This window comes from Anabas testudineus, chromosome 7 (assembly GCF_900324465.2).
Source record: "Anabas testudineus chromosome 7, fAnaTes1.2, whole genome shotgun sequence".
Lineage (NCBI taxonomy): Eukaryota > Metazoa > Chordata > Actinopteri > Anabantiformes > Anabantidae > Anabas > Anabas testudineus.
In genome coordinates, this window is record NC_046616.1 from 20,755,931 (window position 1) to 20,768,086 (window position 12,156).

At 44.0% G+C, this 12,156-nt stretch overlaps 1 protein-coding gene across 1 annotated transcript in view; it reads left to right on the forward strand.

Annotated features, from left to right (window-relative positions):
* itga5 (integrin, alpha 5 (fibronectin receptor, alpha polypeptide)) overlaps nucleotides 1-10,706 on the forward strand; it is a 30,490-nt gene extending 19,784 nt beyond the window's left edge. The window contains exons 19-30 of the mRNA XM_026368412.1: nucleotides 2,189-2,256; nucleotides 3,645-3,795; nucleotides 3,911-4,003; nucleotides 4,599-4,678; nucleotides 4,791-4,871; nucleotides 4,976-5,081; nucleotides 5,445-5,603; nucleotides 6,217-6,321; nucleotides 8,314-8,427; nucleotides 9,020-9,121; nucleotides 9,245-9,367; nucleotides 9,481-10,706. Coding sequence (XP_026224197.1) covers nucleotides 2,189-2,256; nucleotides 3,645-3,795; nucleotides 3,911-4,003; nucleotides 4,599-4,678; nucleotides 4,791-4,871; nucleotides 4,976-5,081; nucleotides 5,445-5,603; nucleotides 6,217-6,321; nucleotides 8,314-8,427; nucleotides 9,020-9,121; nucleotides 9,245-9,367; nucleotides 9,481-9,564 — 1,266 coding nt within the window. The 3' untranslated portion in view covers nucleotides 9,565-10,706. The remainder of the gene's footprint in view (nucleotides 1-2,188; nucleotides 2,257-3,644; nucleotides 3,796-3,910; nucleotides 4,004-4,598; nucleotides 4,679-4,790; nucleotides 4,872-4,975; nucleotides 5,082-5,444; nucleotides 5,604-6,216; nucleotides 6,322-8,313; nucleotides 8,428-9,019; nucleotides 9,122-9,244; nucleotides 9,368-9,480) is intronic.
* Nucleotides 10,707-12,156: the final 1,450 nt, after the last annotated feature.

The following is a 12,156-nucleotide window of genomic DNA, read 5'->3' on the forward strand; positions in this document are numbered from 1 at the left end:
TGTCAATTCTTAAGTACCCTGCTGGGATGAAGTCCAGAGTCTCTGGAACGCTGTTTTGAAAATGAAAATGTGTGGCATATGTACAGGGCAGTGTTTGCCGGTCCCAGGAGGAATAGCTTTCAGCCTGCTTGGCTGCGCAATGGTACCTACATAGGTGAGTCGTTCCAGAGCAGAACACAGAAGGGTGGTAGATATTTCAGGGTGGAGCAGAATTGGGTTATTTGCCCATCTGGTTGAAATCGCTTTGCGTTTAACCAGTTTTCCTCTGGCGGTGAGTAGTGGGCATTCTTTCAGCTGTGGCATAGTGTGCACCATATGTGAGTTCAGCAACAGCCACCGGATTTGAGCACTTGGGAAATGGCAATCAATGTAGTTGTAATCTCCCCTCTTGTTTCTCCACCTCTCTCTCTCTCTCTCTCTCTCTCTCTCTCTCTCTCTATGCTCGTGTGTGTCTTTTTCCTGTTGGCTCAGGACTGAACCATAGCATTGATGGCCTTTCTAGATATCAAAGCTGTTAGGCCTCCAACAGATGTGGTCTCTTGCAGAACCGAGACCTTGAGAGAAGCCTGAGCCAAAATATCAACCTTAAACCAGAAAAAGCTGCTGTTTTCCAACAAAGACACCCAGAGAGAAAATCGGATATGTGTATGTGTAAAAAGAGGAGTGGGAGTAGAGTCTGAGTGCCAACATACTTCAGTGATCTTGCTTAATACTGTGTGAATATAACAGTGTATAAACAGTAAAGTGACTATTATACCGTACCCCTGGCCTTGATCAAACGCCTGATGCCCTGTTGATTTCCACATATGCTTTGAGAATATGTGGCAAGCCATGTAACGTGTCACTGGCTCTGCCAAGTGCTCACTCTCTCCAAGCTGGAGTGAGGATGGGAGACTGTCGATGTGCACCGCCTCAATCTCTCATCTTAACATATTCCACATGTTTCTACAAAGAGTTATGCCGTTATGATGGTTTATTAATTGTCATCATTCTCACATCTTGAATGAAGAAATCTATTTGTGAGATACCAGAAAGGATTACTGTTGTTTTTAGAATCTGGAAGTGGCTGAAACTCTGCATCAACGCTCTCTCTCATTGTTCTTTAAATCACCTGGTCAAATGATAGTGACTTTGATTAACGGTTACACCCCCACTGCCAAGTTAGCGTTTGGATTTCGGTGCATTATGCTTGTCCGCATTATGTCACATGTTTATCCCAGTGTTGTTGTTGTTTAACTGCAGTGATTGGCCTGCAGACATTCCTGTCTTACACACACATACAGACCAGGGTGCACATGTGGCCGAGTTAGCATGGTGGTTACCACGGTGTCCATAATTAGAGCCCCTGAACGGTGTAATGACAAGGGGGGTGTTTGACTCTCTCTAATCTCCTCCTCCATTTCTATTTATTATCTTCATCGTCATGAGCATCATCACACTGTCGCAGTCGCAGCGGGATGCAATTTAGCAATCCGCAGGGCTTTCCCTGCTGCTGCCCTGCCACACGTTCAGCGGTCATCCACCCATCTAGTAGTGTGTTCTTCCTTTCCACTGTAATCTCAGAAGCCCCGGCTTCTGCCTTTCAGGTCAACAAACACATCTTATGTCTCAGCGAGGCTCCTCCCTCCCCATACGATCATATACTGCTGTGGTCGGCTGGGTGGTGTAGCGTGTGGTGAAAGCGCGGTTTGCCACATAGTGCTGTGATGTGGGACGCTGGTGAGAGCTGGGAGCTGGCAGCTCTATGCTCAGCTCCTCGGGAGTCTGTCGTCTGGCACGGGCCCTGGGTTGGACCCTGTTCATCATTCAGTCGCAAACAGAAAGCATGTGTGTGCGCGCCGGGACAGCTTGTTCAGGGGAGTGTTTCTGCGCCTGTCATGACCTCACTGAGTCACTCATTGTCTCTCCGAGCCACAACATTGTTTTTAACTGTCTGATGTGCAGTGATGATGTCTTGTAAATAATGGGGGGCTGCAATGCAGGTGCGTGTGTTCTGGGTGGGGGTCAAGCGGCAGGGGTGGAATGTATTAGTCATACCACATGTCGCATCTTGCTGTACTCATGCTGTTGTCTCCTTTAAACTGATTTATCCTGTGTCTAATTGCCTGCACATGTAAAATGGGTTACTATACGGTTATCATCTATTAAACTTCCTACCTTTATCACCCCCCCCGTGTGCATCTTTTAGGCTCAGATTCTGTTGGACTGCGGAGATGACAACATCTGTGTTCCTGACTTGAAGCTGGCAGTTCAAGGGTGAGTCTGCTCATTCTCCTTAGATGTTTCAGAAAATTGTAGACTGTATGCAACTTCGGAAAATGCTCAAATAAAGTGAAAAAAACTAGTAAACTGTGAACAGGGTAAGACACACTGAACTCTTCACCTGTTCTATGTAAATGGGACCTGGGATTTGAGTGCTAAAGCATAAATACAGCTGGTTTTGTTGTTCCGCTGCTCTGTTTAGATTAGCATACCAGAGAGGGGCCGTCAGTAGTGTTGAGTCGGGGTACGCCATCCTCTGAAAACAGGGTGCAGCTTCACAGGTGCTATGACAAACAGCTGATGTTAAAAGACAGGATAGATGAAAGAGATCTGTTTGGAGCTGTGTGCCAGAGTGCAACCTCGTCTGCATGTGAAGCTGTCAGGAGCGCCCTGCTCGCCACACTTTGATTCAAGAAATCTGTTAGCATTTTTCTCAAAAATAACAGCCTCCCCAATACTCCCTTCTCTGCTCTGTCATTTTGATTTCACATTCCTATATTTATCTACCATCTGCCTCCATATTTTTTTTTTTCAACGTATGGCTGATCCATCACATATGGAATAACCTGCTGCTGGTGTGTGTTCAGTGCAGCTCGAGAGACCGAGCCACAGAAAGCGTGATTAGTGCAATTACAATAATAGCTTGATGTTTTTGTCTGCTCTGTAGCAAATTATGGAAGCCTAATAGTAGTTAGAGGGGTTGACAGGATGGTCATGATTTAGTGGAATTTCCGAAAAAAGAGTATCCATCATTCCTGCAGTGGTGTTTCTTCTACTCCACTGTCAAAACACATAATCTGTTAGACCAAGGGTCCCTATGGGAAGCTTTAAGGTTTCGTGATGTTTAAAAGGGAGATGCCAACTAGAATTAGACGACGATTGACTCGCAGGACAACCAGGGATCAGCCCCAGAAATCTTCCCTCTAGCTCTCCTGCCTTGCTTTGTGAAAGTCGGCTGTAATTAAAAGCGTCTGCGTGGGCCCTCCATATGGAATTTCTCATTGTTCTTAGCTGTGGAGAGTCGGTGGGAGTGAGAGCAAGCAAGGAAGGGGGAAGTGTTTAATGGTCTCGCACTATGTTGTGCAGCATGTATGACTTTATTACCACATTGGAAAGGTTTTCATTTAATGAGGAGAATCTAATTGATGATTTGCTTGCAGCCGTCACTAAAGGAAATAAATATGCTACGCACAAAGCCTGAAATGTATTAGATTCATTAATGCAACAGCGATTCGTTACCCACTCTGGTGCCAGCAAACACAAACAAAGCATCTCATTGTTTACTTTCACCCACATGCAACTTTACCCAAATGTCTAACTAAACATTTAACCTGACCATTGACTCAATTAGTAATCAGTTCTTTGTTTGTTTGGATTCTCAGGGACAGGAAAGAAGTCTACCTGGGTGATGACAACTCACTGACCTTGACTTTCAACGCCAAGAATGAGGGTGAGGGAGGGGCGTATGAAGCAGAGCTGTACGTGGTGCTACCCCCTGAAGCCGACTACAGCGGCATCGCCCGCAATAATGAGGTGATTGGAAAAACACGGTGAAAACCTGCGACTTCCAGGAACCAGTTTGTCTCTGGAGACATAATTATTGTTGTCTTTAGCTGTGGTTTCACCCATCTGTCCTCTTGTTTCCCAGAGCCTGACCCAGCTGACCTGCAGCTATGAGACAGAAAACCAGACTCGATACCTCAGCTGTGATTTAGGGAACCCGATGAAATCTGGTGCCAGTGTAAGAACACCAACAGATGTTTGGTTGTTTTTTTTGTTTTTTTCACTTAACTCCATGCTTAATTAGTTTTAGGCTTTAAGAACACTGTTCGCATTGATATTATATTTAATAGTCATGTTGTGTCACAAGTTCCTGCTCTTTGTAGGAAAAAGTTGTATGCCATATCAAGGTTGGGTATGAACAGCACAGGAAAAATCAGTATGTGTCAGGAAATGTTGTGACAGGAAGTACAGGCTGCCGGGCAAAGTTCCCCTTTTTAATGATGGAGTCACAAGCTGACACGCATTTAATAGATCCGGGTACACAGACTTCTCCATTTTGGAAATGGGTTGTCCTAAGATCAGTTTCCTTTTTCCTCCCTGGGGCTTTCAGATTGAGCAATATTGATCAAATGTGAATGGGAATAGGTCCAACAGTGAAAAGGTAGAAGCAGAGAGGCCTAATGTAGCACAGATTTAAGGGTGGAAGGAGAAAATAAAGAATATAAACCTCATGTAGATATTCGGTGGGTTTTATTGTGGTACAATCTGTTGCTTCCTGTCTTATTGTGATAGGTAAGGTATAGTTTTTTACGTGATGATCTTTGTCTTTGCAGCTGTGGGCAGGTCTTCGCTTCACAGTGCCACGGTTGAAGGACACACACAAAAATGTCCAGTTCGAGCTGCAGATTCGCAGGTACGACATGATGTGAACACGCAACACTGACTCCACTTTATATGAAATGTGGAGCTCTTGAATGACATCATCTAATCAGAATGTCTTTCCTCCTCTCTCTCTGTTTGCACAGTAAAAATGAGAATAATTCCCACAGTGAGGTTGTGCCCTACAAGCTGGAGGTGGTCGTCCAGGCTGATGTCATTCTACAAGGGTGAGTTGAGTGTTCGGATTTCCTCATTTGAACCTGTGGAACTTCGTTAAGCCTCCTTGTGTCTCCCTCCACATGTTCTCACACAACCCACTTCTCTTTTAAAGTGTGTCCCGACCAGATAAGATCTTCTTCCCACCGGCCAACTGGAAGGCAACCAAAAGCTATGGGGTGGAGCAGGACATTGGGCCTGCAGTGGAACATATCTATGAGGTAATCACCCATAGACCCTGTGCAGACTCACTGGGGCTGAGCAGACTGGGCTGGAAAGCAGATCCAACTGTTGGTAAAGCAAGTCCAATTCCCCGGCAGGAGGAAAAGCAAAGCAAACGTTCTCCAGGTTATGCAGTGGCATTTATCCTCAGGCAGATCAGGCCCCTTTTTAACTGGGTGACATTCCACACTGCTCTACTTGGTGACATAATTGTAGATATGCTGGATATGAAAGTCTCAGCCTGGGAAAAAATCAGCTGCAACCCCACGGCTAACACTGAAGTTACAACTAATATATGACGTTATCAAGCCTGAGGTGTTCTAACCCTTCCGATGCATCATTTTTTTTGTATTATTTTCCAGCTGGTGAACAACGGGCCCAGTCAGATCAGCGAGACCTTCCTTGAGCTTCGTTGCCCCCTCAGATCCCAGAATCACAATCTCCTTTACCCTCTGAAGTTCTCCACTGAAGGCCTCATCAACTGCACGGCTGACAAAAACATGAACCACCTACGCCTCAAAGTGAGTGACACCTCTCAGGATCAAACGGGGTGAAGTCAGACAGTCAACATGTCCCACCGATTCCCAGTTAGATGTATGATTAACAGTGGGATGCTCCCGCTGGCTGTCCCACACCCACCTCCTCCTCCCAGTTTCTCAGCCCCACCCAGGACACTTACCCCACCACTGCTTTGATGTTCCAGCTCTTCCCTATGCTGAGCACAGCTTGATGCCATCTCAACCAGCAATATACTCACTGATCTTCAACATGTAGCGCTGCGCCTCCTATACCAAGTAGTATCTTTAGGATTTTGTGGGCAAAACATCTTAGTGCAGTTGTTTGTATTTACATTTGAAGCTTGACAGATGTTGTGCAGGGTTGTGACTAGTCATCTGTCTTAGCTGTGATCTAATGTTTTTTTTTTCCCTAGTGAATTGCTAAGTGTGGTTTATTTCCACTGGAATCCATGTGGAGTGGAGCTCACATGCTTCTGATTAATGACAGATAGTCTAAGGGTCATGCTAACATTAGGTCTCGTATTGACCGAGGGTGGTGTGCTCTTCTGCCCGATGAGTTCAGTGTCTGTTTTCTCCTAATGGGTGGTGTGTGTGTTTGTACTCTCTGTTCCTTTAGCTCCAGCACACAGCGACAGAACCACCCCTTCTGGCGCTGAAGGCCCATGAGCACCATGTCGAGAGGAGGGACGTCAGGAATCAGCTCGCTCATATGACTAATCTGGTAAGATGCTTAGACAGGGATTCCCCCCTTCTATGAATTCGAGGTGTTTGAAAAGTATGCATGAAGGGACATGCAAAGTTGACCGACTGGTGTCCTGAAAGTGGGAGAATGAGGAGTACAGTAGTAGTTTAGCTTTAGGGTTTGTGGGGTTAGGAAGCTGAAGTTGAAGTGTGCAAATCTGTATTTGTTTTGTGACATTAGCCTTACTCTTACATGGGGCTCTTGGGATTGGGTGATTAGGTTGTGATGTTGTTAAAAGGGAGGGCTCAAAGGGCACAGGTTTGTCCCCTTGTGGCAATTAACATTAAATAGCCTTTAGTGCTAGTGGAGGGAGAGGCTGAGAAGACAGGGAGCCCACACACACTGGCCCTATTGATCCACTCACCTGCAGGTAGCTGCTTTCACTGCTTCCCTCTGTGAATACCTGCTTCCTCCATCAAAAAGGTCTTTGTCTGTTGGCCCGTCTCTCCCAAATGCTCTCGTTTATCAAGCATGTCCAGTGACGCGTTACTATGAAGGACCCCATTCTCCCCTTTCCCCTGTGTCTGCACTTTTGTTTTTCACGCTCAGCAGGAGATACATCTCCATTCAGAGCGTAACTTGATTAAAGTGTGTTATGTGTTAGCAGTACTTGGATGAAGCTGTCAGCCTAGGTCACAATGTGAGACTTTAAAATGACCTCCTTAGTCTTTGAAGAGCTGAGCTGAGCACGGGGAACCAAAGAATAGATGTGTGGGTAATCACACACACACAAGAAAAAAAATTATTTCATTACTTGAAGACAATTTTTGTCCTTTAAACTGTCATCATGTTGAAGAACTTCAGTCATGTTGAAGCATATCAGCAGTTAATGTCTTATATTTGGTACCACTGTGAATTTAACCTGCAGCAGGACACTTCTTTATAGCTGTTTAATTAATCAGAAAGTCCCTGTGATGGAAATACCTGCAGATATCATCTGTGGGTATTCATTCATATGCAAAGCTGAAGACCTGGTGGTTTATTTAAAAAAGTGCAACCTAGAAATATTTATTGATAGAATGATGACACCAATTAACACATATCCAATCTTTCAGAGAAGGCTGTTGCACTGTAAAACTGTAATGTTACAATTATGAATCTAAATTTGAAATGAGAGGGTGGGACCTGCTGTTTTTTCTTGATTCTGTACATTGATCAAAGATTTCACAGATAACAAATTATTTCATTGCGTCCGTGTCAAGTAGAGCGGGGCCTGTGTGTACAGTAGCTGTGGAAATTTATTTTATGTAATTGTGGGAACAGCCTCTGTGCCTGTAAGATCCAGATCTCAACCACATAATCCCACCACAGAAGACATGTGGGAATAGGGTCTGAATTATCTTTGGCACTGGACCGTCCTCATATCATTTCCACAAACCTTAGTGGCTCCGATGGGCCTTGGGCATCAAGGAGGTCCACCAACAGGAAATGGATTAAAACACTGTCTGTCTGAATAGCATCATTAAGTCTGTCTAAGACTGAGCCTGGAGGAAATAGAAGGGTACTCTCCTTCCATGCAGCTCAGTGCATGAAACCCGCCGAAACCTCTCAGTCTGGGGGTGGTCTGGCTACAGCACCAGCTCTAAAACACACAGTTAAATATGTTAAACGTGCCAAGCTGCGTTGCGGGGCTCTAATCGAGATAGTGTGTTCAGCAATGAAATCTTGAGAAAAATGGGCTGGTCTTAGTGGTAGAGCAGTAATGCAGAGAGTGGAGCACGCTGCATTTTTACAGTCTCATGACATTCTTTCGATCTAATTTGAAGCAGGCGTGGAATAGACATGACAACATTGAGCTCTTTGTTATATTTATTCTAAGTGCAGAATTAAGAGGGCTGTTATTTGTCCTTGCAATATCTGATTAACCTTTGTTCACATGTCCTCCACCTGCATTAAAGTCCTGTGACTCTGTGTATGTGAAGAATGACTTAAATGACATCTTGGCTCCTTTCTCTCCCTCTCTCCTTATAGTCCTGCTCTAACACAGAGTGCTGGACGCTCCAGTGCAAAGTGGGCCTCCTGGAGAAGGGGACTACTGCTATCCTCAAAGTGCACTCCCGCATCTGGGCCGAGACCTTCATGGAGGTTTGTGGAAGACGATCCTGATCCGTGCCTTACAAACTCACTAGACATACACACGAGGAGCACTATAGATGACTCTTTCCCCTCTGGTGTCTGTGTATTTTTTCATGTCAGGCTTTGGCAGGAAGTAAGAAGCCATTTGTCATTAGAGCGTCAAAAAAAGAAAACAGTGAGAGTTAAAACCTCAAATTTGTGGCCAGCAGAGATGGTTTGTTGCAGTAGTCCCATATTTGTTTGTGTTGTCTAGGCATCAGCATCGGGTCTGGATCAGATCTTTAGGCTGCCACTGCTGCACAGGCTCACATATCTTCCCTAAACAAATGTGGGGATGACAGTTGTTAACTGAGAATGTGGATTGCACCAGATTCGCTGGCACTGCCAGCTCCCATTTTTACCTGCCATGTTTGTACTATGCTCCTTTACTACCCCCTGCATGCTGTAACACAAGGCATGTGTGTGAATGTGCTGAAACCTGGAAGAGGAGTTTTAGAAGGAATTTCTTTAAAAGATTTGAGAAGTCTGTGTCTCCATCTGCTGGATTACTCATGGATTACTTGCCTTTAAGATAGTAACTTTTGATGTTTCTTCCTTTCAGAATGCTTATAAGCAGTACCTGCTAGAGTGCCTGGCCAGGTACAGTGTGAACAAGATGCCTTACGCCATTCTGCCCAAATATGCACCCAGTGGACACAAAAAGGTATTGAGAACGTCATTCATTCATTAGTTCATTTGTTCCTGTGGGCCCACGTCTTAAGGTGGTATTATCTTAAATGTTTCTGTGTCAAACTGAGATGAAGACAAACTTTGCTCTCATCCTCAGGTGGTAACCCCGGTGGTGTGGAACAAGCCAGATATCGAGAACTCAGTACCTCTGTGGATCATCATCTTGGCCATTCTGGCCGGTTTACTGCTTTTGGCTCTTCTCATCTATGTCCTGTACAAGGTCAGTGCTGCTGCGAAACAGAGGATTTTTTTTTTTTAATCCTAGTGCACTGTTATCCTTAAAAAATGAAGGAATTGATTAAGTCTGTGCTAATGCTTTATTCTTTTTTGCAGTTTGGCTTCTTCAAGCGATCTCTACCTTACGGCACAGCCATGGAGAAAGCACATTTAAAACCACAGGCTGCCTCTGAGGCCTAAAGGACCGCCAGGGTTACCGCTACCACAGTACCTGGCCATATGATTGCAACGGAGAAACACGACAGAACACGTAGAGCGGATGAGAAAACAAGTTTAGAGTTATGAGAGACCACTGGAGCTCCACTGTGCTGCACTAGAGAAAAAAAATCCAAAGCCAAATGAATGTCGTTTTTTTAATTTTCTTTTTTAATTTATGTTTGTTGGCAGGTTGGGATTGATTGATTGATTGATTGGCAAACAGAAGAGGCAATAGAGATGTCTCTTGGCTTTTCTTTTGTGGATCCTTGTGATGGACAGTTCTGTAATACCCCCTGAGCTACTTTGTTTTGGTGCTAATGATGATATGACGTGTTCACTGCCTCTCATATGGTATGGCCACATGCAGCTTGTGGGAGCCAGGAGCTGTGAATTGCGCTGCCTGCTGAGGCCTCTAAAATATTTTTCTGTTTCCTGACAGGTGCAAACATTAATCTGGCTATAGCACAGGCAGTATCACACACGTAGATGTAGAAACACAAATCTGTTCAGCTTTTATCACCGTTTTAGTTTTTTAACACAAGCCGTCCTGACCTGTTTGAGGTGTTCCTCGGATCCGTGGCCACTGCATGCTGGAATAGGCTCCAGCAACCCACCAGCCAGAACAGGATAAGTGGGTAAAGACAAAACTCGGATGGACGTTCTTCATGAAAATGATCTCTCTCTGCCTCAGGATGGTGGACAGCGCTGCGCTGGGTTGAGTTGTTTTTGCACTCAAAGGAAATCTACTGATATATTTCCAAAGACACCAAAGACTGACTGACTGACCTTCCTTTGAGTTCTCATTTTGACTCCTACTAATCACCCTGCTTAAATCCTGTTTGGTCTTACCAATGCTGGCGTTATCAAGGTTACCGTGTAGTCCACTAAGTTGAGGCTGGAACCTTCCGAGGCCTGTTAAACTTCACGTAAGGCTCAAAAATGTCCAAAAATGTAGTGTTCACCATGCATGGAGCAAATGATGTAACCAACAGGCGTCATGGTGTTTTGAACCAAAGAGGTGACAATCAGCAAACTTGTAGCCTTGACAGATCACAGCAGGGTCACCGCTCCATGCGAGTGGGAAGGATCCGTTTTCAGCTTACAGTGCGTGTTACTGTGAGATACTGTATTTTAAAAACTGTCCACGTTTAGAAAGGAAAGTGACTGAAATCACCCCACTAGCAGAAGGCAACAGGAACTGAACATTTACATGCGTTTGTGTTGATTTCTTTCATTGATCATTTACACAGATATTTTGTGCTTTAATTGTAAATACTTCATGTCTGTGGGATAGAGTTAGAGGTGTGTGTTTGTGTGTGTGTGTGTGTGTGTGTGTGTGTGTGTGTGTGTGCTTGTATGCATACATGTGTGACTTCATGCACATGTGCATATGTATGACTGGTGTATTTATGAATGTTTGTTACACGTTTGAATCTGTTGTTATCTTTCTCACTGCCTTGTCCTGTTTATCCCTGTCACCTCTGTAGCATGAGATCACTGAGGTTTATCTGTCCTGTTTTGCTGTTGAAAGGCTAACACAAGTAACAGTCAGTATTCAGGATGACTTATTTAACTGCACGGCAGCGATTCAAATATTTACCTCAGTGGAATTTCTTAAAATAAAAGACTGTAAGGCTGGATGTTAGCATCCTGCAGGATGTCTTGTACCTCTAACAACGGGATAACAGCGAGGCACTGGGAACTCAATGTTGTTTGGAAGTGCAATATTTATATTCCCTATTTTTTTTAAATATTACATTGCTTTCTTTTGTTTTTATGTTGTATTTGTGATAAACCAGGACCTTGCACGGCAAAAATATGCAATAAGCACATGCAAGGTTTTTGGCTTTACACTTTTCACTCGCTTTCTCACTAAGCGTAAGTGTGAAACTTACATGCTGATTTTTGTTGTATGTTTCCATACCACCGTCTGAAACAGAAATACCACCATCAGTGTATCTGGGTTGAACTTGGGTACGTTGACATGGTTTATTAATTTATGTGCTCTGCTGTTGCACCTGTCCAAACACCACTGTTATAATAACCACAAGTGTCACATTTGTTTATCTTTTACACTTTTTTTATATACCCCCTCCTACTGGACAGTGATCGAAATGCTCAAATGCTCCCCACAATCCCCATTTGGTAGTTGATTTAAATCTTTTAACACTGTCTACATGAAAACTCTTTAACTAGAATGTCAGCCTACTACTTACGATGACAGGGGATCTTTTTTTTTTTTTCAACTTCTTCCTCCCTGATGACATCAGGAGAAGGCACTGGGTATCCCTCTTTTCATTTTCTTTTTTTTTAATGTCTTAGACCATTTTCACTCTCCGGGACTTTCAAAAAGTAGTTGTACATATTTATGACAAGGTGACAAGGAGAGTATTGAACATAAATGATAAATGATTTGTTGTGAATTTTTCTCACCCCATATTGGGGAGAACATTTTTATCAGGGGGAAAGGGTGGGGGTGTGGGCGGGGGTCTTTCACGTTCAATTTTTACCTGTTATGGTTTGTACTTTAAATAAAATATTTCTCTTTTTACAAACTGTTGTGCTCTCATTGAA